Genomic DNA, 23,348 nt, shown 5'->3' with positions numbered 1-23,348 from the left:
GCTGATTGTACTGGGTACTCAAAGGATGAAATATGTATGTATGTCGACATTGTTTATACAGATGGGTTTACGCTTCGGTTCTGTCGAATATTTATTTTACACAATGCTTTTACATTGACACTTCTTAATTCTGATTTTTTGTTCCGTGTACTACACACATGATTTCTTTGTAAATTATTTGGTTTTTTCTTCAAAGCTTTTCCTTCAATGCGGACTTTTTAGTTTAGTTTAGTTCGTTTTTTTTTGCTGTTGTTATTGTTACTTACCGGTATATTGTTTATCGTAAATCTTAATTCAGCTCTTGGCCGAGATGGTGGTGTACTACAGTTAGCACGCAATACATCACCCGGCTCATATCGTGTATGCTCCGTAAATAGCTGGGGTCGTTTATCAGGAAATTCTGCAAGAAAAAAAAGAACAGAAAAAAACAATAACACCAGAAGGCCAAAGTAAAAATAACAATAATAACCATAAATAAAATGAATACATTTTTTATTTGTTGAAATTAAAGAAAAAGAATTATGATTTCCTTTGCCGTTTCAGTTTTTCTCTTGTTTGGGATACGTTCAGTTCGCTTTTTTATCGTAATACAATGCTGCAAAAGAAATAGTAGACGACCCAAGGAAATTTTGGCATAAAGTCAGGATGTAAGGTTTGTGATTTTTATTCTCGGCAAGTTGGATACTTTTTGCTGCTTTGTTCCGCAGGCAACAACTGTGGCAATTTGATAACATAAAACATTGTTGCCTTGTTAAATGGCCTAAATGAGAATGCCTTTGAAAGCGTGTCGTTAAATCGCAGATATTTTCCGTTTTTTTTTCAGTTCATTCTTTCTGTTAACCCAATTAAATTTATTGTTTTGTTTAGAAATCCCAAAAGTTTTGGTCAATTAATGGATCATTGCTTTTAGATAAGATGAACGTTTATTGAGAAAATTATTAGCCCTTTCAGAGTGAGTGGAGAACATGACCCGTTGCTAAAAAGGTTATTTATAAAAAATAAGAATTATATGTGGAATGTGTGTAATGAGTGCAAATAATATATTGCGTATAAGTTCGACCCTTGGTGTATGTGTGGGAAATTAAAGTACTGATAAAGTTGATATATTTTTTTTTAAATATCGACAATTATTTTAGGGAGAGACTTATTAGGGAGAGAAAATTCCTTATGGGGAATTATTAAGAACGCAGAAACACAAATTTGCCATTATATCTTTAGTATATCGTGTCCTTATGAGTCTTTTATTTTTTTTGTCCCTAAACTACCCAAATATTATGCAAAGATGCGGCCCTTAAATACAAGTAATCTATATTCATTGTGCATTTCCAGATTTACCCAATTCTTGCTCAGAAAACATCTTTACGAATAATACCTGCAAAAACACCAATTGACAGAATAACTAGGTTAGGGACTTAAACATGCCGAAAATCAAACGGAACTTCTGTATGTGAGCTATAAACAAATCTTCCGGACCTTTGTATGAGGACAATTACAAAAAATGGGACCATATCGAACATTTTTTTCCAACATACACATTTCGAAACGGGAAAAATGAGAATCATAGAAATATTGGTTTTTGACTCCATGTTTCTATGGATCGAATTCGTCTCCGACAATTTGGACGGAAGAGCGATTGTCCGTCCTTCCGTCTGTCTGGCGGGCTGGTGCGCACGATAACTCTCGAATGGAGTAACCGATTTCGCTCATCGTATTATTTATTCCAACCTTAGTTCTAGTTCGAAGGTAGTGAATATCGGTTCACTCCTTCTGGTACCGCCCACACAAAATTGTCACGATTTTAATTTTTCAAGATTTTCTAAGGGCTAGTAAATCAATACCAATGCATGTTAAGGCTTGTAACTTTGCATATATATATATGTATATATATACATGTATTATTAAAAGAGAAGAAAAATAATTTACAAAAAAATTTTTATTGTTTTGTTGTTGTTTTTTTGTAATTAAAGGAAAGTCCTTATTTTTGATGGCGGGCATCACTGGAACATCGGAATCCGAAAATGCAAACGGTGTTAGAAACAGTACATGTCTGCCTCTCGTATGAACTAGGAATTTTTGACTTCGCTATAAAATTTACAAAATGTCAGACCTTTGAAAAAATATTTTTGGAAAAATCAGCGAGATTTTTGACCAAAAATCAATTAAAACAAGTGAAAAAGCGTTAATTTCGGCCGGGCCGAACTTTGGATACCCTCCACCATAGTTATACTGACAGATACATGCAATGAAAATATAGCGAACATACCAAAAAGTGGGTATATACCGATAATTCTACAAACCGGTTTATGTAAACCAAATACAAACTTCAGCAATTGTTAATGGGGATTTTCCCTAAAATCTGTAAGATAGAAAAAGTGGACTAATACTGATAATGCATGGTAGAGTATAAAATCCTCAAACTACTGTAATGTACATTACAAAGTTATATGAGGCTATGCCTAAAGGGGGACCAATATTGATTACATAGTGTAGGAAATAGTGAATATTTGGGAATATCATTATATGAGAGCTATGCCGAATTAATGACCGGTATATGCCAATATTGAACCCAATATTTTAATTGTTTATCTCAATTCTTTCCTTCAGGAGGTATCACTATATTGAGGAGATGCCTAAATGTCTGCCGATATATTTCGTTATCGTCATGTTTGAGTTTTCTTTTATCACAATATCTTTAGAGAGCGGAATGCATACAACAGATGGCGAAATAGTCTAACGACTACCCAACCCCAACACACGGAACAATTCTGATAACTATTTTAATATAAAGAAGGGGGTTATATGAGGACTACCCCTAAACAGGGGTGAATATTAATAATTTTTGGTGGGGAGATTTGTTGCCATATACGACAACAAAATACCAAATTTCAGCGAATTCGGTTAAAAAACACGCTCAAGAACCACAAAATATCGAAAATTCGGGCTACCAGAAAAAGTGGACCTATATTTATAAATTTTAGTGGGGGAATTTGGTACCCAATAAGAACCCAATGTACCAAATTTCAGCAAATTCGGTTGAAAACCGCGCTCAAGAACCCTAAAATACCGAAAATTGGGGGGTACCCTTATATGGGGGCTACCCGAAAAAATTTACCTATATTAATAATTTTTAGTATAGATATTTGCAACCCAATTAAAACTCAAAGTACCGAATTTCAGCGAATTCGGTCGAAAAATGCAATCAAACCCCCCAAAATACCGCAAAATTAGGGGTACCCTTATATGGGGGCTATCCGAAAATATGGACGAATATTTATAATTTTGAGTGGAGAGATTTCCTACCCAAAAATAACTCAATGTATTAAATTTCAGCGAATTCAGTTGAAAAACGCGCTCAAGAACCTCAAAATAACGAAAATTGGGGGGTACCCTTATATGGGAGCTATGCCTAAACGTGGACCAATAAAGCCCATCTTCGAACTTGACCTGCCTGCAGACAAAAGACGACTCTATGCAATTTTGGCGATCTATCTCAATTCGTTTAGACGCTAGAGTGATTACAACAGACGGACAGACGGACGGACTGACGGACAAGCTTAGATCCTCTTAGAATTTTACGCTAATCAAGAATATATATACTTTATAGGGTCGGAAATGATTTTTTCGATGAGTTACAAACGGAAAAACAAAATTAATATACCCCTCGTACTATGGTGGAGGGTATAAAAATAAGGAAGATCTTCGCCGATTGGCTTTATCCTAGTTCATACGATAGCTATACACTCACAGAGAAATGTGTAAAAATTTGAAATCGATTGGATTATTAGTTTTTGGGTTATCGTGCCCGCCATTCGCAAAACCAATGTTTAGAGAAAAACGCGTTTAAAGTTTGAAAAACCCTTCAGCCGTCACATGGGGCTGACACAGTAAATCGGCTATATCTTCAAGAGTTCTGGAGATTTTTACAGGACATTCTTGAATTAGTGTAGATTTAAATTAAATGAAAAAAAAATGTATTGAACCCGAGAATGGGGGGGTCCCCTTAACATAATTTTTGTTATATCATGCGAACGGACAATTCGATTTAAACTGTACAACCTGTTATTTTTACCATGCTTAAGTCAAGTCCAAAGATGGGAACTATTATCCACTCCTCTTGTGCCTCCCCTACGAATGGTCAAAATTTCCAATATTTATAAACTCAACCAAAATTTCTACAACCTATTATTATTACCAAGCTTAGATAAATCCAAAGATGGAAGCGATTTGTCCATTTCTTCTGGTACCTCCCCCAAAATGGTCAGAATGTTCCATATTTAGTAATCCAATATTAGACGAATGGAGTGTCCGATTTGAATAAAATTTTGAACAACCCTTTACCTTTACCAAGCCTTGATCATGTCCGAAGACGAGACAAATTGGTCCTCTAATTCTGGTACCTCCCCCACAATAGGTCAAAAATTTCAATATTTATAAATTTACTACCAGGCGATGGCATCCTAACTTTGAACAACTTATTATCTTTATCAAGCCTAGATTAAGTCCGATGGTGGGACCCAGTGGCAAACTTCTTCTGTTAACTCCCACAAATGATCAATATTTTTAATATTTATATCCGATTTGATCAACATTAAATCCAAACTCTTTTTGATAAAAAAACATATGGCTTTAAAAATTAAATACTTTACATATAGGTTGAGGCTATATATTTGTCGGCAACTCCAACTGGCATTTTTATACCCATCACCACACTGTGGTACAAGGTATTATGTGCATATGTTTGTAACAGGCACAAAGAAACGAAATAGACACATGGTTCCTTTTGAGAATATGCATACAATTAATGTTTAAGTTGATTTATGCATGTCCGTCCGTCTGTCTGTCCATGTTAAATTGTAAACAAAGTACAGGGCGCATTTATGATCCGAATTGAATTAAATTTGGCATAGTTCACTTACGAACCTTATTGAAAATGAAAAAAATGGTTCAGATTTAGATACAGCTCCCATATATATTTTCGCCCGATTTAATGTAAATGTTGTACCAAAGTCCCTATATAACTTTCGATTTGCACGAAATTTGCACAGCGTACTGAATTAGGTCTTGAATGATGTGCGTTAAGTTTCCTGAAAATCGGTCCAGATTTAGATATAGTTCCCATATATATTTTCGTCCGATTTAATGTAAATAGTGCACCAAAGTCCCATATATCTTTCGATTTATCGTATCATATAGTCGGCCCAGTCTGACTTTACTACTTTCCTTACTGGTTTTACTTGTCAAAAAACAAGTTCTTAATTCACCAAGATGGGACAATGTGACAAATTGGACAGGGCCTTTGTATAGGGGCTAGGTATTGACATGGATCTATATCGAACATTTTCTGCTAACACGGTTTTCAATCTCATGGAAAATACCTAAATGGTACTAGACCTTTAAGTGGAGCCTTTTCGAAAACGTGGACTTAAATTTCAAGGCTATATCTTATTTATTGCGGAAATATTTCGGCCCGGCTGAACTCAACATCGTTTTACTTGTTTTAAATAATAATTTGTTTCACGCATTAAAATTAATATACCCTTTACCCGTAATAGGGGACATTTGTCAAATTGAAAAAAAAAAAATAATTTTTAAAATAAATACACATCAAATAAAATTACTTTTATAAATTTCCAGCTTTCACTTCGAGCACATTTTAAATTGCTCTACACCCGCACACATCTAACAGATAATACATAGCTTTGACAGGATCATCACAAGCCAAGGATAACAGATATATTTTCAGGGCAATAAAATAGAAATGGTTGTGTTGTCTATGTTTTTGAGATTTTGATGGATATGTATTAGTTATTGTTGTTCTATTGAAGTGAATGGGTGTGACAGGAAACAAGTACTCGAGTTTGGGGAAATGAAGTTGTTTGTACGCGTGTACGTGTCTCCCGTGCATGCATACATGTGTGAGTGAGTGTGGACGTGCGTAGTTACAAAAGACCCTTTAATTTTCACGAAAATTCACACGCACACACACACTCACCCGCTCATTCACCTCGACTTGTTGAGAGGGGAAATGTAGTAAGACAACGTGTTGTGCAAAGACAAGTCTATTCAAGCATTTTATAGATGAAGTACAAGTAAAAAATACTTTACACACTAGATGAAGTATTATTCATTGCAAAGGATGTGTAACATCTCCTACGATAATCACAAAAGACAAGGAAGAGGATGTGTATGAGTGGAATCAAAGGCAAAAATAAAATAACGTATACAAACTTTAGAAACTTCAGTGACGACAACATGAAAACAATGTGCTATTAAGTGGGTGGTATGCTAAGCATTGTGGCTGATTTGATGTTTGTTATGTTGAATTGTACTATTTCAATTGATGTTGTCGTGTATGCTCCTGATGATGCTGATGGTGATGTACGACATGCTACATCACCACCGCCACACTACAATCGGAATTGTTTCGAATTGAAATGTTCTAGACTGCCGGTACATACAAATGAATAAAATATATAAACCTTGTAAATGACAGTAATTTTCTCTTGATGTTTTTCCCTTAGCATTGTTTAACATGAAATTATTTGAATATCTTGAAAAGGAAGATACTCGCTAGAATACCCTCATATGTCATGGGTAGATAATAAGGGGCCTCATGCGCCCTGTCGTACAAAAACACTAAGCAAAACACATAGTCGTCTTTAAATATTTTTCGGAGACCCTTAGAAGTGTATATTAAAAATTCCATGTCGATTTAGCAAAGTTCATCTCTTGAAATCATAGTAGATAGAGCCCTAGAAGTTCTTACAACCACTGCTACTACTCCTGAGATTTTAATACCCTTCACCACACTGTGTGCATATGTTTGTAACAGGCAAAAGGAAACGAGATAGACACATGGTTCCTTTTGAGAATATGCATAGAATCACTTTTTAAGACGATTTACGCATGTCTGTCCGTCTGTCATCTGTCCATATTAAATTGTGAACAAAGTACAGGTCGCATTTATGATCCGAATTAGATTAAATTTGGCGTAGGTCTCTTATTTGGCCCAAGGACGAACCCTATTGCAATTGGAAAAAATCGGTTCTGATTTAGATATAGCTCCCATACATATTTTCGTTCGATTTTATGTAAATGGTGTACCAAAGTCCCTATATATCTTTCGATTTGCACGAAATTTGGAACAGCGTACTGAATTAGGTCTAGAATGATGTGTGTCAAGTTTCCTGAAAATCGGCCAAGATTTATATATAGCTCCCATATATATTTTCGTCCAGATTTAGATATAGCTCCCATATATATTTTCGTCCGATTTAAAGTAAATAGTGTACCAAAGTCCCCATATATCTTTCGATTTGCACGAAATTTGGCACAGCGTACTGAATTAGGTCTGTAATGATGTGTGTTAAGTTTCCTGAAATCGGTCCAGATTTAGATATAGCTCCCGTATATATTTTCGTCCGATTTAATGTCAATGGTGTACCAAAGTCCCTATATATCATCCGATTTGCACGAAATTTGGCAGAGCGTAATGAATTAGCTCTAGAATGATGTGTGTTAAGTTTCCTGAAAATCGGTCCAGATTTAGATATAGCTCCCATATATTCGTCCGATTTAACATAAATTGTGTACCAGAGTTCCTATTTATCTTTCGATTTGCACGAAATTTGGCATAGCGTAATGAAATAGGTGTAGAATAATGGGTGTTAAGTTCCAAAAAATCGGTCCAGATTTAGATATAGCTCCCATATATACATTTTCGTCCGATTTAATGTAAATGGTGCACCAAAGTCCCTATATATCTTTCGATTTGCACGATATTTGGCATAGCGTAATGAAATAGGTCTAAAATAATGTGTGTTAAGTTTCCAGAAAATCGATCCAGATTTAGATATAGCTCCCATATATATTTTCTTCCTATTTTATGTAAATTGTGCACTTGTGTGTCCGATTACCACACAATTTTGTACAATGACCTGTAGTTAATCTCTCGTAATCTTATTGAAATCGGTTCAGATTCTGATATAGCTTCTACATATATATTTTCGTCCGATTTAACGCCAAATTGACAAAAATTTTGCACAACGTACTGAAGTTAGTATAACCTAGAGGTAGGATATAAATGCTTCAACAAGGTGGGTCCAATCGGCACAAAATATTGCACTACGTATTGAAGTTACTATAACATAAGAAGCAACCCTATGTCTGACCAAATAAAAAATTTAGTATAGGTGGCAGAATGACATGTTTATGAATCCATTTTCATGTTAATGGTCTTTCAAAAATTCGAGGTGTGTTAGGATTTATCTGTTGAATATGCCAAAGTGGTGAAGGGTATCATAGTGTCGGTCCCGTCCTACTTTACTACTTTCCTTACTGGTTGTTACTGATATTGGGTCCATATATTGATATAATCCTCATATTGGGAATTTTGGGCACGATTTTCTAACGAATGGGCTTTAATTTGATAATTTGGAGTCTTATTGGATTGAAAATATGCACAAAAAAATCATCCGAATTTTTCCAACAAAGTCGATGTACAGTTTAAGGGTTTATGGGGTTTGAAACAGATATTTGCGGAAAATTTTCGATATCCGTTTAAAGTTCTTAACAAAATTTCTCACCACATTGCCACTTATATAAAGGTTCTTCTCGGTTTTCTGGCTTGAAGGTTTTAGTCACATGTTCTAAAATTTACTTTTGGGGATCTTGAAGCGAGAAAACATTCATTTTCAAACATGTTATCGGTATAGGTCCAAATTCTGACGTAGACCGCAATAAAGGCCCCATACGATGTCTATATTTTCAAATGTCCATCGACAATGAAGGAACCGTAATTTGGCATTATTGTTTCTAGGAGGGTAAAACAAATATTTGCGGACAATTTTCAATATAGGTGCATGTTTTGTCACAGCCCCCACATTTGGTATAGCCCCAACAAAAAGGTCTCACTACATTGCAACCTATATAAAGGTACCTCCCGATTTCCTGGTGTGAAGGTATTAGTAGCATTTTCAAAACGAAGTTTCTTCAATTTGACTTTCGGCTTTGTTGAAGGGAGACAACTTTTATTTTCAAACATGTAGGCAATATAGGTCCATATTTCGAAGTAGACCCCATATAGAGGCTTTACACATTGTCTATATTTAGAAATATCCAGCCGCATTAAAGGAACTGTAATTTGGCATACTGGATTCTATATTATAATATTCCCACACTCGAAAACGAAAGCCACCCTAATGTTTCTCAGCACACCGATGAATTGTTGCCTGTTGTTTATATGAGAGCATATGCTGTGATGTATTCTCGTAACTTAAAAACAATAGGTTCATGTTAACAAGGATGAAATGTCTGTACTTTGTCTGCGAACATTTAAATGCGTGGGGTCTGAACATTGACTTACAAGTCGTTATAAAATAGTCACACAACATTTAACGTTTTTAATCCCACGGATTCAAAAACAAAAAAAAAAGATAAATAAATAAATCTTCATTTTCCACAACATATAAATGTCGGTCATTTGTTGCTAAAAGGGAAACTCCCATTCGAACCCAACCACTTTCAAAGAGATGATTTATAAAAAAACAGAAGAAATGTTTTTTACAATTTCTCTATTAGTTGAAGGTAACTGAGCTTATGTCTCCACCGCCACCTTCCATCCTTTCGGTGTGATTTTATTGTTGTCTTGGCAGGCTCTTGATAGCGGCAATCATAAAAGAATGTATTTAATTTAAATTAGACAATGCTGATTGCATGGCATTTCTTTTTGTCTCTCTTATTTTAATGAAGTGTTCTTGTTGCTGGGAATTTTACAATGTAATAGGAAATTAAATTGTGGTTCTAGAAAAAAATATATATGAAGTGATTTATTTTATGGGGTATGGTGAAATTAAATATTTTGCCGTTGTTTTTTTTGTCGTTTGCCATAGGCAATGTAGCGGAATTTCGTTTTTCATAGGAATATGGGGAAAATATACAATTTTTGGGCGGGTTTGCTGTTGTCATGTTATAAATTAAAAATTATACTTGACATTGTCTTAAGTCAAGCGTATATCAATTAAATTGAAATTATACGGAGTTTTATATGTTAAGGATTAATTGCCATTTGGGGTTTTGGTGTTACTCATGCACTGCATAATTATTTATGTAACCTTAAAATGTATATAAAGTTCCTGTTACTTTCGGCAACACGTTTTCACTTCCTATATATTTAGAAAGCATAAAATAAGCCTACATTTCTTGTATTTAAAAATTCGAAAGTATAAATTAACAAAAAAAGAAAACGTGAGTCGATTTAAGTCAATTTTGCAGTCGACGGCACTAAGCTCAACTCTTTTTGTTGCTAGAACTGCTAAATTTTTAATGAATTATCATACATTATACCCCATATAACGGTACCTTTTATTATTTCAATATTTTGGGAACGTTGGACACGCTTTTCAACCAAAATGGCTGTCATTACCAAGAAGGCTCCCTACTAAAAATGATTAATACTGGCCTAATATTCGGGGCTCCATTATTCCGCATTTTGAAAATATTGGATAATATTTCGCAATATTTGCACTCTCTTGACATATAAAATGCCAACGGCTCTTCTGTGGCATCAATTGCCACCTCAATACTGGCCTTCATTACCATGATTGGCATTCGTTGGTCACATCGCGTTCCCTGTGTAAAATTTGTAATGTTCGGCTTTTAATTGTCGTGTCTATAGCGACTAAAACACATCATCTGGTTATCATTGAAAATTATAGATGAAGTCCTTGACCATAACCTGAACCTCATACAATATTTTCATTTGATATGATAATGATAGATACCAAGCAACGGATACGATTGGCTTAAACATGGCGAAGCCCAGGCTTATCATGGTTCTCTTTCATCTCAATTGTGGACACTGATCATGTTGTAATAGACGGAAGGCAACCATCCAGTGTATTAGACGTTCGATCGATACAAGGAACGAATAACGATTCGGACCTTAACCATGTGACAGCCATTACCATGTGTGTCTTCAGGCTGGCAAATCCACTATTGACCAGATTTTCATTCTGTGCCAAATCCTGGAAAAGACCCACGAAAAACACATCGACATGTTCCCCCTATTCGTCGACTTTAAGAGCCGCATTCAACAGCCCTATCCGTTCAGAGGCATTTAAAGCTATATCTGAACGAAGTGAGAAGGAGTCTGCCAAAGTGGGACTGGCAGTAAATGGCGAAAAGACCAAGCTGACGGTATCAAATTGCAATACGTCCAATAGACTCGGACCAACAGTGGTACTTGGAAACCACAGCTTCGAGGTTGGAGTGTTTGAATTTTTTTTTTCACGAAGATCTATGGGCCAATCTGCGTCAACCGTAAATATCGCCGTCGAATGAACCATGAGCTATACCATAAATTATCTACCATAGACATCGAGTTTGACGTGCCGAGCTCCAGCTTCTAAATTGGTTAGGCCATGTTGTGAAAATGGATGAAGAAGGGCTACGAATCCGATGGAAAGATCAAGTAGAAGACAATATCTCGTAAAATGAAGTGTGCACAAAACTGTCGCGTCTGGAAATCTTTTTTAAGTTCGGCTTATGGAACAACAACCGTTCTGTCATAAGCCAGCTAAGTAAGTAATAGTAATACAAAAGAATAGAACAGTACATAGACGCCGATAAAGTTTAATTAAATATAATGGTTATCCATTTAAAGGTCAACCAGTTCTCTTGGATATACTATCAACTTCTCGGCTCAATATCCTTCGGGAGTAAATATATACGACATATTTGGACACATTTGATCCGCTAAATATTGGCCGATCAAAACATGCATTTCATGATCAGATACTTTTTATCTCTGTACCATTTCGTGATGTTTGGTTCATTATTGTGACCTCTACTGCGACCAGAAAACCAATAAAAATAAAGTTTTGGACCATTTCATCCCTATAGGGGCCTTCTTTAAAAAGAACCGGTTCTGCATGCAAAATTTCATGACGATTGGTCCATAACTGTGGCTTCACCACTTTGGGTACATGTAAGACATGTTAATATCTGCAATATCCTGTAGATAGACCGGTCATAGAATCTTTGGAGGACCATTGAGATGAAATCGGGCGAAATTAAATGTGCTATCTAGATAAATATTGGAACCAATTGAAAAACCCCATACATATACCATTCTGAAATCAATGAAAAATTTCATGTCAAACGGGCAGACTTGGATTCTTTGGAGTCAAATTATGTATCGGAGCTATATATAAACACATGGACCTAATTGAGTAACCGTTGCATAGACCATTTCAATTTAATACCCTCTGCCAAATTTCGTGTAAATCAAACAATCATATACTCTTCGGTGCACCATCTACATAAAATCGAACGAAAATATATATAAGACCTATATCAAAATCCGAACCGATTTCATCTGTCTGGATCTAATGCAATACTCTGTGCAACATTTTGTCCCAATTTGGACAAATATTGTGAGTTTGGTGCATCATTTACATGAAATCGGACGAAATATATATGGGAGCTATATCTAAATCTGAACCAATTTTCTCCAATTTCAATAGGGTTCGTCCTTTGGCCAAAAAAGTGAACTGTGCCAAATTTCATCCAAATCGGGTCATAAATGCGACCTATATTTTGTTAACAAAAATACATGGACGGACAGACGGACATGCATAAATCGGCTCAGAAAGTGATTGTATGCATATTCTCAAAAGGAACCATGGGTCTATCTCGATTCCTTTTGCCTGTTACAAACATATGTACAAGGACATAATACCCTGTAAATATCTGTAAGTCTAAAATTTCCAAAATTTTGTTCCGGTACGGAAATGAGTTGCTCGAAACATGAACGAATATTGTAATTTTTCTCAAAAGATTTAGTACTCCTATTTGCGGCAAAACATATTAAAAATTAAATTTTTTTTGTCGAAAATCGTCAAAATATGCGGAAGTAAGTATATATAGGTACATCTTTTGACATGGAGTTGTGTACGCAAGGAGAACCAACTTTCGTAATACTTAATGTCAAAAATTTGGGGATAATATCTAATTTATACAATATTTTACAGTGGTCTCTAGATTCCTTTGGATGTCGGCATATTGTCAAGGTTAAAATTTCAACTGATAACTTTCGAGCTGAATGACAAACTGATGGTATTTGGATTCGGAGGCTTTAAACAGATAAATGTTTTAAACTAAAAATATTATTGTTCCCTTTAAAATATTCCAGCCTTTAAACGGCCAACTGTTATCTTTGGCAAATGATTTAAAGATCTGCAAAAAAAATATACATACAACACCCCACCACAAACAATCCCATTTGTTTCACATCCCCCACATTTCGCTCCCCTCCTTTCAGACAATTAATTTCTTTAATATAATAAATTACTCAAGTTTACATTTCACTTAGACCGTATGGTAGAGATTCAAAGAAAATCCCCAAAACAAAATTGAATTCAAACTACATAAATTAGAATTTCATATGAAGCTTCGTAGAAACAAATAAAAAAAGTTCAAGGAGATGGGGCAAATATCCTTAGGCGGAAAATACAACATTAGAATGTTAGCATTACCAAAGAACTAATTGGATTTTCTGGTAAAGAAAGAACAAAAACAAGAAAACGATATGAACTATTCTGCATAAATGACAAAGTGTTTGGAAAAGTGTCTATCTATGTGTGTGTTTGTGCGAGAGTGTGTACAACACCTTAAGGCATTATTAACCATCTTCATAGAATATATGCTCAATGTTCTCCTGTGTGTAGTTTCATCCATTTTCTCTCGCCCATCTTGGAATATGAAACGTGTGACCAATTTCTCATAATAAATGGATACGAGCATGGCAAAGAAAAGTTGTTTGCTTCAAAACCTCTCTAACGAAATGTTAGCCAGCGGTCATACATTTATCCACTGATACCTGGGTGCGTATACGTACGTACGTGTTCATACCTTTATTTATTTATAACGTTATGTTTGCGGGTGAATATACTCTCCGTATTGTTGGTGGAATACGAGAGAACAAATAAGAGCAACAACACAAAAAACTATACCCGACAACAATCACTAATGCTGGTGCAAAAGGTGCATTGCCATACACAAAGCCGGAACCAGTAAGGAAACTTTTCAGACACCACAAAAAACTGCCTATACATTTCTTGTTCGTCTCTTAGTCTCGCCGAGAAGAAAAAGAAGTTGAATAAGACCATGAAGAAAAGAACAGAACGTCAATAGTATTATAATGCTGCGGGACAAAAACACGCCGCACAAAGCAGAAAATAAATGACGAAACGAAGAATAAAATTTATTTTCTTTACACCTTGTTCAGTGGAAAATACCAAGACGAGGGAGAGATTGAAGGTATGCAGGTGGTTGCAAAAGAAATGACGAAAGATGTAAACAAATTGGGTTTTTGTCGATTTTCTGAGGTACGCTATTGGCCATTTTAACGAATATGAAAGTGAACAATTTAATTGGTTGTAATCGATTATTCAGTTCCTTTTTCATGGGGACAAGAGGAGTAAACATGAAGTATGCATTTTTATGTCATCTATTATAAGGATAAGGATATTTGTACACCCTTCACCACAGTGTGGTACAGGGTATTATGTCATTGTGCATATTTTTGTAACAGGCAAAAGGAAAGGAGATAGATCCTTCGTTCCTTTTGACATTATGCATAGAATCACTTTCTGAGTCGATTTATGCATGTCCGTCCGTCCATGTATTTTTGTAAACAAAGTACAGATCGCATTTATGATCCGATTTAGATGAAATTTGGCATAGGTCACTTATTTGGCCCAAGGACGATTTTGATTAAGATATTGCTCCCATAAATTTTCGTCCGATTTAATGTAAATGGTCCACCAAAGTCCCTATATACTTTTCCATTTGCACGAATTTTGGCAGAGCGTAATGAATTAAGTCTAGAATGATGTGTGCTAAGATTCCTGAAAATCGGTTCAGATTTAGATAGAGCTCCCATATATATTTTCGTCCGTTTTAATGTAAATGATGCACCAAAGTCCCTATATTTTTTCGATTTGCACGAAATTTGGCACAGGGTAATGAATTAGGTATAGAATGATGTGTATTAAGTTTCTTGAAAATCGGTTCAGGTTTTGATATAACTCCCATATATATTTTCGTCCAATTTAATGCAAATGGTCCACCAAAGTCCCTTTATATATTTCGGTTTGCACGAAATTTGGCATAGGTACTGACTTAGGTCTAGTATGAAGTGTGTTAAGTTTCCTGAAAATCGGGTTAGAGTTAGATATAGCTCCCATCTATATTTTCGTCCGATTTAATGTAAATGGTGCACCAATGTCCCTACATATCTTTCGATTTGCACGAATTTTGGCACAGCGTAATGAATTAGGCCTAGAAATATGTGTGTTAAGTTTCCTGAAAATCGGTTTAGATTTACATATAGCTCCCATAAATATTTTCGTCCTATTAAATGTAAATGGTACACTAAATTCCCTATATATATTTCGTTTTGCACGAAATTTGACACACACATCTAAAATGATGTGTGTTAAATTTCCTGAAATCGGTTCAGATTTGGATGTAGCTTCTATATCTGACCAAATGAAAAATTTAGTATCGGTTGCAGAATGACATGATAATGGATCCAATTTCATTTTTCTGGTCCTTTTAAAATGCGAAGTCTCTTAGAATTCATCTGTTGAAGTGTGGAAGGGTATCATATAGTCGGCCATTCCTTACTGGTTTTTATTTCATAAACCCACTAACTAAGGCGTAAAAAATGGATCTCTGGTCCATAGTGCAACTTTGGAAGTCAGTCCCAAATTATTTGCTGAAGTCTTCGAAGAAATTCGAAAAAGGGATAGGAGGGAACGATATATTGCGACATATGGGCTCAAACCAGCTCATTTTATACCGACCACTCATAACATGACATCCTATCAGGGACGTACGCAGGATGAAATGAATTTTTTTCACAGTAACCAGCGCAACAGCGAATTTTTTAATTTTGTACTACCGGGCCCCCCCAGAAATGAAATTCTGTGTACGTTGCTGCATCCTATGAATTATTTCGCCAGAACGATCTTGAAATTTCCAAAACAAAATTAAGGAGGTATCTAAATCGGAGTAAATAAAATACTTTTTATAAAGGAATTGACTTAGTAGAACTTGTCACAGTGGAAAACCAGGACCCCCCTCAAAAAAAAAAAAAAAAAACCTACTGGAAGGCCCCAGATAAGGGGTATTCAGACGGGAAAATATGTAACCAAATATTTGACATAGATCGTGATATCACCTTGAAAATACGCCAATAGGTAGAAAGTTTTGAAATGATTGACATAGAGCCGGTATATGAGTAACTGAATGAATCCATAAACAGACTCATACTGAAGTAGAACCACAAAAAACTAAGACTATCACAGGGACAGATAACGGGTATTCAGACAGGATGGTATGCCATCAATTAGTTGATGCAGTTCTTGATTTCACCTTGAAAATATGTCAATAGAGAGAAAGTGTGAGGAGCTACATGAATCCCTAAAAAGACTCATACTGAAATAGAACTACTAAAAACTAAGACTATCACAGGTCAGCCAACAGAAATCGTCGTCAAAGAAGTCAACGCTGAGACATACTAAATTACCGCAAAACTCCAATGGCGTAAGTTAGCCTTCCATATTAGATATCTCAACTCGAACCTATACAAAAGACAAACTAAATAGCCGTAAAAGTTCACTTGCCGAAATGAGTCTTCCATATCATATCTCTTACTTCGAATTTGTAAAAAAAAACACAATTTATGCAGGGGCAGCAAAATGCTTTAAAGTGCCAAGTCCCAACACTGAGAGAGATGAAGAGCCTCAACAATCAATACTTAGAAACTGATTTCAAAATCCTTTATATAGGCCATTAATAGTATTGGTCTGTGGCCAAAACAATTCTCTCTATTTGTTGTTGTCAGTGATTGAGCGATCTGATCTTATTTATTTATGAAATGCCCGAGATCGAGGTCTACAAAGAATCGGATAAAATGTTACAAAGTTCCATCGTAGTCTTTACCGTATTGATTTCATTATAATCTACATATAATTTTTCGTACATTTTAGACTGGGTTAAACAGTTAGAATTTTTGCTGGGTTGTCAAATTCAACCTTATAAAAAGTAAAAATGTCGTACTTTTATAACCTTCGGACCGAACATTTTATACCTTCCACCATGGGGTCGATACAACATGAGATTGACTTTGTTTGAATGTTTTATATGCCTGCATGAACAATTTAAAAAAATCTCTGACTTGGCCGATATTAACGCCTTAATTCCATTGCAATTATCCAAATTGAGGTCACAAGAAACACCGTACACCTTGAAATTTTACTGTAGTATTCCATGTTAACCCTGATGACCTCTGGTGTTCTGTTCTTGACAGTAGGGTTTCCGCCTAGTCTGTGTCATAAATTTCCGTAGCACAGTACCATCATAACTACAGAAACAAGGTACTCCTCCAACGTCATTACAAGTCTCCTTCGTCATCAACATTCATTCTCCCAGTATGTTTTTTTACTACCTTGTTGCCATCTTTCTTCATACATTCATTTATTCAGACGGTCGCCTATTCATAGAACTGTTTTCAAAGAGGTATTGTATTTAGAGATGACAGAGCAAACACCTTTTGGCATTTCACTCGTTTCCTTGCAGTGACACATTGAGTAAACCGAACCAGCACTAAGTAAACGCATACACCTTCACATTTCTTGTTGGTAATGTTTATTTACTAACTGCTGCAGCATCTACAGTGATTATTTTTTTCGAGTAGTACCGTTAAGATGCAGGGTATATAAACGTTGGCATTGCATTTGCATCAGATCGAAATATTTGTCGAAGACCCCATTAGGGATCGGAGTAATAGTGATTTATGGGTCGATTATGGAAAGCAACCAAACTCCAGTTGCAATTTCAACTGGCAACGCCACTGAAATAAAACTTAACATTATGAATATCAACTTTTCTCAGTTCCTGTCGATAATACTGTTGTGACATTTCTACAACTAGAAATATTATAAACAAACAAAAAATTGAATTGAATATTTCAGAAAAACTAATTTTAAACGATGATAAGCTCATTGGAATTATTTTTGATGATGAAAATGTTGTGCAAGGAGTTTCATCTATTTGAAGGCATTTAAGAGATAAATCCAATCTATTAGCTGCCATCCGTACTGTGCTGTTTAGAGAAATGTTCAATCAACTGCTCATTTTAGCTTTAAGGGGACTCCCCCATTCTCGGGGTCAAATTTTTTTTTTTTGATTCAATTCGAATCTACACTAATTCAAGATTGTCTCTACAAAATTTCAAGTGAAAATCTCAAGAACTCTTGAAAATATAGCCGATTTATTGTGTCAGCATCAAGTGACGGCTAAAGGGCTTATCAAACTTTAAACGCGTTTTTCTCTTTTGCGAATGGCGGGCACGATAACTCAAAAACTAATAACCCAATCGATTCCAAATTTTTACACGTTTCTCTGTGAGTGTATAGCGATCGTATGAACTAGGATAAAGCCAATCGGTAAATATCTTCCTTATTTCTTAACTTGGTTTTTGGTCAAAAATCGGCGATTTTTCAAAAATATTTTTTCAAAGGTCCGCCATTTTGTTAACCTTAGAGCGAAGTCAATAATCCTAGTTCATACGAGAGCCAGACATGTACTCTTTCTAACACCGTTGGAATTTTCGGATTCCGATGTTCCAGTGAGGAGTTATCATGCCCGCCATCAAAAATTAGGACTTTTCTTTAATTACAAAAAACAACAACAAAACAATAACAACAATTTTTTGTAAATTATTTTTCTTCTCTTTAAATATATATGTGCAAAGTTACAAACCTTAACAAGCATTGGTATTGATTTACCAGCCCATTGAAAATCCCATGGCAATGACTTCAACCTTGGCATGGCTAACCCACAATATCGGTGGTTTTGACTGAAGTTGTCCGGATAATATAGGAAAAACTGTAAAAATTTTGGATTGTTTCCAAATTAACAGAGGAGGAAAAAGCGAAGAATAAACAGTTTTTTATTCGAAAAAAAGTTCGAGGGATAGAAGATGTTCGCCATTTTGTAGTAATTTTAACCATTATGGGAAGCCTACAAATTTCATTTATTATTGCTGAACACGACTAAACAGCAACCAAAAATAAATGGTTGCCGAAGAATTCAATTTGAAGCAACTGAAGTTGACAACATTAGCAATCCATAATTCAAATTTGACAACTGGCAACGCCACTTAGTATTAGTAATGGCCGTCCCTTGCAATTACGAATGAGGGGGCATAACTTATAGGATATATATTAGAAACATTTTAACAGTTGTGGTTTGACAATTCAGGTTGACCTAGTAAAAATATACTTTTATCATTTGTACGCACCCTGCCACAACAGATGTTTTTTAGAACTGTGGTTTATTATTAAGATTACGCCCACTTTAGGGTATTTCGATGTTGCTTTTCGCATTTGATAACCCAAATGACTATGCTTTTGCATGCCCAGACCTTAAAGAGAAAAACATTGGCATTTCATGATGAAACGTCTATTTTCTGGAATATTTTCAAAATATGCCTTTATTAGTCCACCCTCTTCAAAATATTTTATAGATTCTGATCGCATTTTCCAACCTACATGACTGAAATTAGGTATTAGGGGTTCTGCGGCGGCATATATACAATTTGTATTATACGCTTATACCCACACATATAAAGGACCAACCCGATCATAAGCACTTTGACCACATGTAATTTGTGAACCGTGACCCAAAATGATATATAATTTAACTGGTGTCCTCTGATTTGAATTATATAACGGTTGTTAATCTATTTTTGCAAAAAAAAAAAATGGGTTCCTGATTGTTATTTCAATCGGACAAACTATGGCTATTTAGATAACAATTTAATGAGATTGGAAAAAATATATACAGGAGTTAGATGTAAATTTCAACCGAATTGAACTAATCATAGCACACGTCATTATTAGAGACTCAAATCAATACGCTACTCAACATTTCGTCCTAACATATGGTCTTTCGTCCACCATTTAAAATCCGCCGAAAAATATATGGACTATATCTAAACCGATTTTAACGAAACCTAACACACATCATTCTATACTTAATATGTACGGTGATTATTCCAAGCTTCGCCCCAATCGAACGAACCTTGGGTGTTTGGTGCATTATTTACAAAAAATCGGAAGAAAATATATATTTTAACAAAACTTCACATATGCCAATCTGTACTTTATACAGTACAGGGTTGCCCATATTCGACGGAGCCATGTTTTTTTTAAAAAAAATCTATGAAAAAAATAAAAATTTGGCCTTTGGCAATGTTAATCATTTAATTTGTTCCAAGTAGATTTGTTTACATCAATTTTTGAATATGTTATCTCTCAAATGGCCGCCTCTGCGTTGATGACGTATTGTGCCCTTTTTGCTGCATTTTCCATCGTTTTTGCCAAAATTTCTACCGGAATAGCGGCTATTTCTTCACGAATGTTGTCCTTGAGCTTGTTAACGTAAGCCTTTGACTTCAAATATCCCCACAAGAAGAAGTCAGGCGGCGTCAAATCGGGCGAACGCGGTGGCCAGTCCAAATCACCACTTTTCGACATCAAACGGCCCGGAAACAAATTCTTCAGAAAATCGATTGTTATGGGACTTGTGTGTGGTGGAGCGCCGTCTTGTTGAAACCAGAACTGCCTCATACGCTTTCGACGAATAATTGGGTTCACAAAATTGGTCATCATGTCGCGATAACGCTCCTGATTGATGGTAACAGCATGGCCATTTTCATTTTGGATGAAAAACGGCCCAATGACCGTTTTCGCACTAACGCCGCACCAAACTGTGACTTTTTTGTCATGAAGAGGCACTTCTTGAATCTCCTGAGGATTTTCAGTGGCGTAAAAACGGCAATTTTGCTTATTTACGGTCCCATTCAATGTGAAATGGGCTTCATCGGACATGATAATTTTGTTCCAAAATTGCTCGTCATCTTCGGCCATTTCGATGACTCTTTGGGCCCATTCCAATCGACGAGGCTTGTCCGCAGGCAACATTCTTTGCGTCAATTGAATTTTGTACGGGAACAAAAGCAAATCAATGCGAATAATCCGTTGTAAAGTGGACCGAGCCATGCCCAACTGCTGAGAACGGCGTTTTTGGGATGTTCTTGGAGACCTCTCAACACTGGCTCGTACGGCAGCGATATTCTCGGCCGATCGCCTTGGTCGACTTTTATATGGCCTCTTCGGATTAGAAAGAGCCTTACCAGTCGAACATTTTTCGTATAAACGCTTAATGGTGTTCTTAGAAGGCGCACTTCTCACATTTTTTAATGTTTTAAAAGCACGTTGAGTTTTCACAATTGACTTCTTCTGTTGAATGTAAATTTCAACTATTTCAGAGCGCTCGCGTGAACCAAACATGGTAAAAATCTTGGACTGACGCTTCAAACGCGGTATGTCATTAAGCGATGTGACATCTCTGTCAAAAGTTATGGCGTTGCCAGAAAAAAATTCATGGTAAAAATCTGCTTGGACTGACGCTTCAAACGCGGTATGTCATTAAGCGATGTGACATCTCTGTCAAAAGTTATGGCGTTGCCAGATGGGTCCGTCGAATATGGGCAACCCTGTATTGCTGTTGTTGAATTGTCCTTTTTCTAAATGATGATGTTGTTGTATTTTTGCCACCTTTTTTAAGTCGTGGGAAGACCTGTCATTATTGTCGACGGTGCTGCACTAAATGCGTTTAATACAATGGTCTCTAAGGAAATTTCATGTGATTTAAAGAAGATCATATTGGTTTTTGAACCATAAGTAGTGGCAAAGGGTCATACATCTGAGCTACAATGATGCCTAGAAAGTGATATTGTTAGTTCTGCGGAGCAATAATAGGTCCTATATTGGTTATATTAACTTTCGAACCCGAATGTGTGGCAGGGAGAAATCAATCTGAGATATAATGAAGTCTAAAAAGTGATATTTTTGGTTTTGCGGAACAATACCATCATAAATAAACCAGTAAAGAAAGTAGTAAAGTCGGACGGGGCCGACTATATGATACCCTTCACCACTTTGGATATATTGAACAGATGAATCCTAACAGACGTCGCATTTTTAAAGGACCATCAAAATGAAATTGGATCCATAAACATGTCATTCTGCAACCTAAACTAATTTTTTCATTTGGTCAGATTCTATATCTAAATCTGAACCGATTTCAACGATTTCTATGGGAGCTCTATCTAAATCTGAACCGATTTTCAGGAAACTTAGCACACATCATTCTAGACCTAATTCATAACGCTGTACCAAATTTCGTGCTAACAGAACGATATTAAGGGACTTTGGTACACGCTTTACCTTAAATTGGACGAAAATATATATGGGAGCTAGATCTAGAAACTTAAAATACATCATTCTAGACCTAATTCATTACGCTGTGCCAAATTTCGTGCAAATCGAAAGATATGTAGGGACTTTAGTGCGCCATTTACATTAAATCGGACGAAAATATATATCTAAATCTGAACCGATTTTCAAGAAACTTAACACACATTATTTAGACCTAATGACATATAGGGACATTTACATATAATCGGACGAAAGTATATATGGGAGCTATATCTAACTCTGAACCGATTTTCATGAAACTCAGCACACATCATTCTAGGCCTAATTCATTACGCTGTGCCAAATTTCGTGCAAATAAAAATATCTATTGGGACTTTGGTGCACCATTTACATTAAATAGGACGAAAATAAATATGGGAGCTATATCAAAATCTGAGCCGATTTTCACCGAACTCAGCACACATCATTCTGCACTTATAACTGAACGCTCTGCCAAATTTCGTGCAAATCGAATGATATATATGGACTTTGGTGCACCATTTACGTAAAATCGGACGAAACTATAAATGGGAGCTATATCTAAATCTGAACCGATTTTCACGAAACTTAGCACACATCATTCTAGACTTATTTGAATACGATATGCTAAATTTCGTGCAAATCGAAAGATATATAGGGACTTTAGTGGACCATTTACATTAAATCGGACGAAAATATATATGGGAGATATATCTAAATCTGAACCGATTTTCGGGAAACTTAACACACATCACTATAGACTTCATTCATTACACTGTGCCAAATTTCGTGCAAATCGAAATATATATAGGGACTTTGGTGCACCATTTACATAAAATCGGACGAAACTATATATGGGAGGTATTTCTAAATCAGAACCGATTTTCCCAATTTCAATAGGGTTCGTCCTTGGACCAAATAAATGACCTATGCCAAATTTCATCCAAATCGGATCTTAATTACGATCTGTGCTTT

General features: G+C 35.7%; 1 protein-coding gene across 1 annotated transcript in view; it reads right to left on the bottom strand.

Annotated features, from left to right (window-relative positions):
* LOC133338615 (uncharacterized) overlaps positions 1–23,348 on the bottom strand; it is a 146,585-nt gene that overhangs the window by 62,541 nt on the left and 60,696 nt on the right. The window contains exon 4 of the mRNA XM_061546781.1: positions 267–400. Within this exon, the coding sequence (XP_061402765.1) occupies positions 267–400 (134 nt within the window). The remainder of the gene's footprint in view (positions 1–266; positions 401–23,348) is intronic.

Source organism: Musca vetustissima, unplaced genomic scaffold (genome assembly GCF_032173495.1).
Source record: "Musca vetustissima isolate MV318-11 ecotype Yass unplaced genomic scaffold, APGP_CSIRO_Mvet_v1 utg33870, whole genome shotgun sequence".
Taxonomy (NCBI): Eukaryota; Metazoa; Arthropoda; class Insecta; order Diptera; family Muscidae; genus Musca; species Musca vetustissima.
Note: the sequence above shows the minus strand (reverse complement) of the source record. Positions and strands in the feature narration are given on the sequence as shown.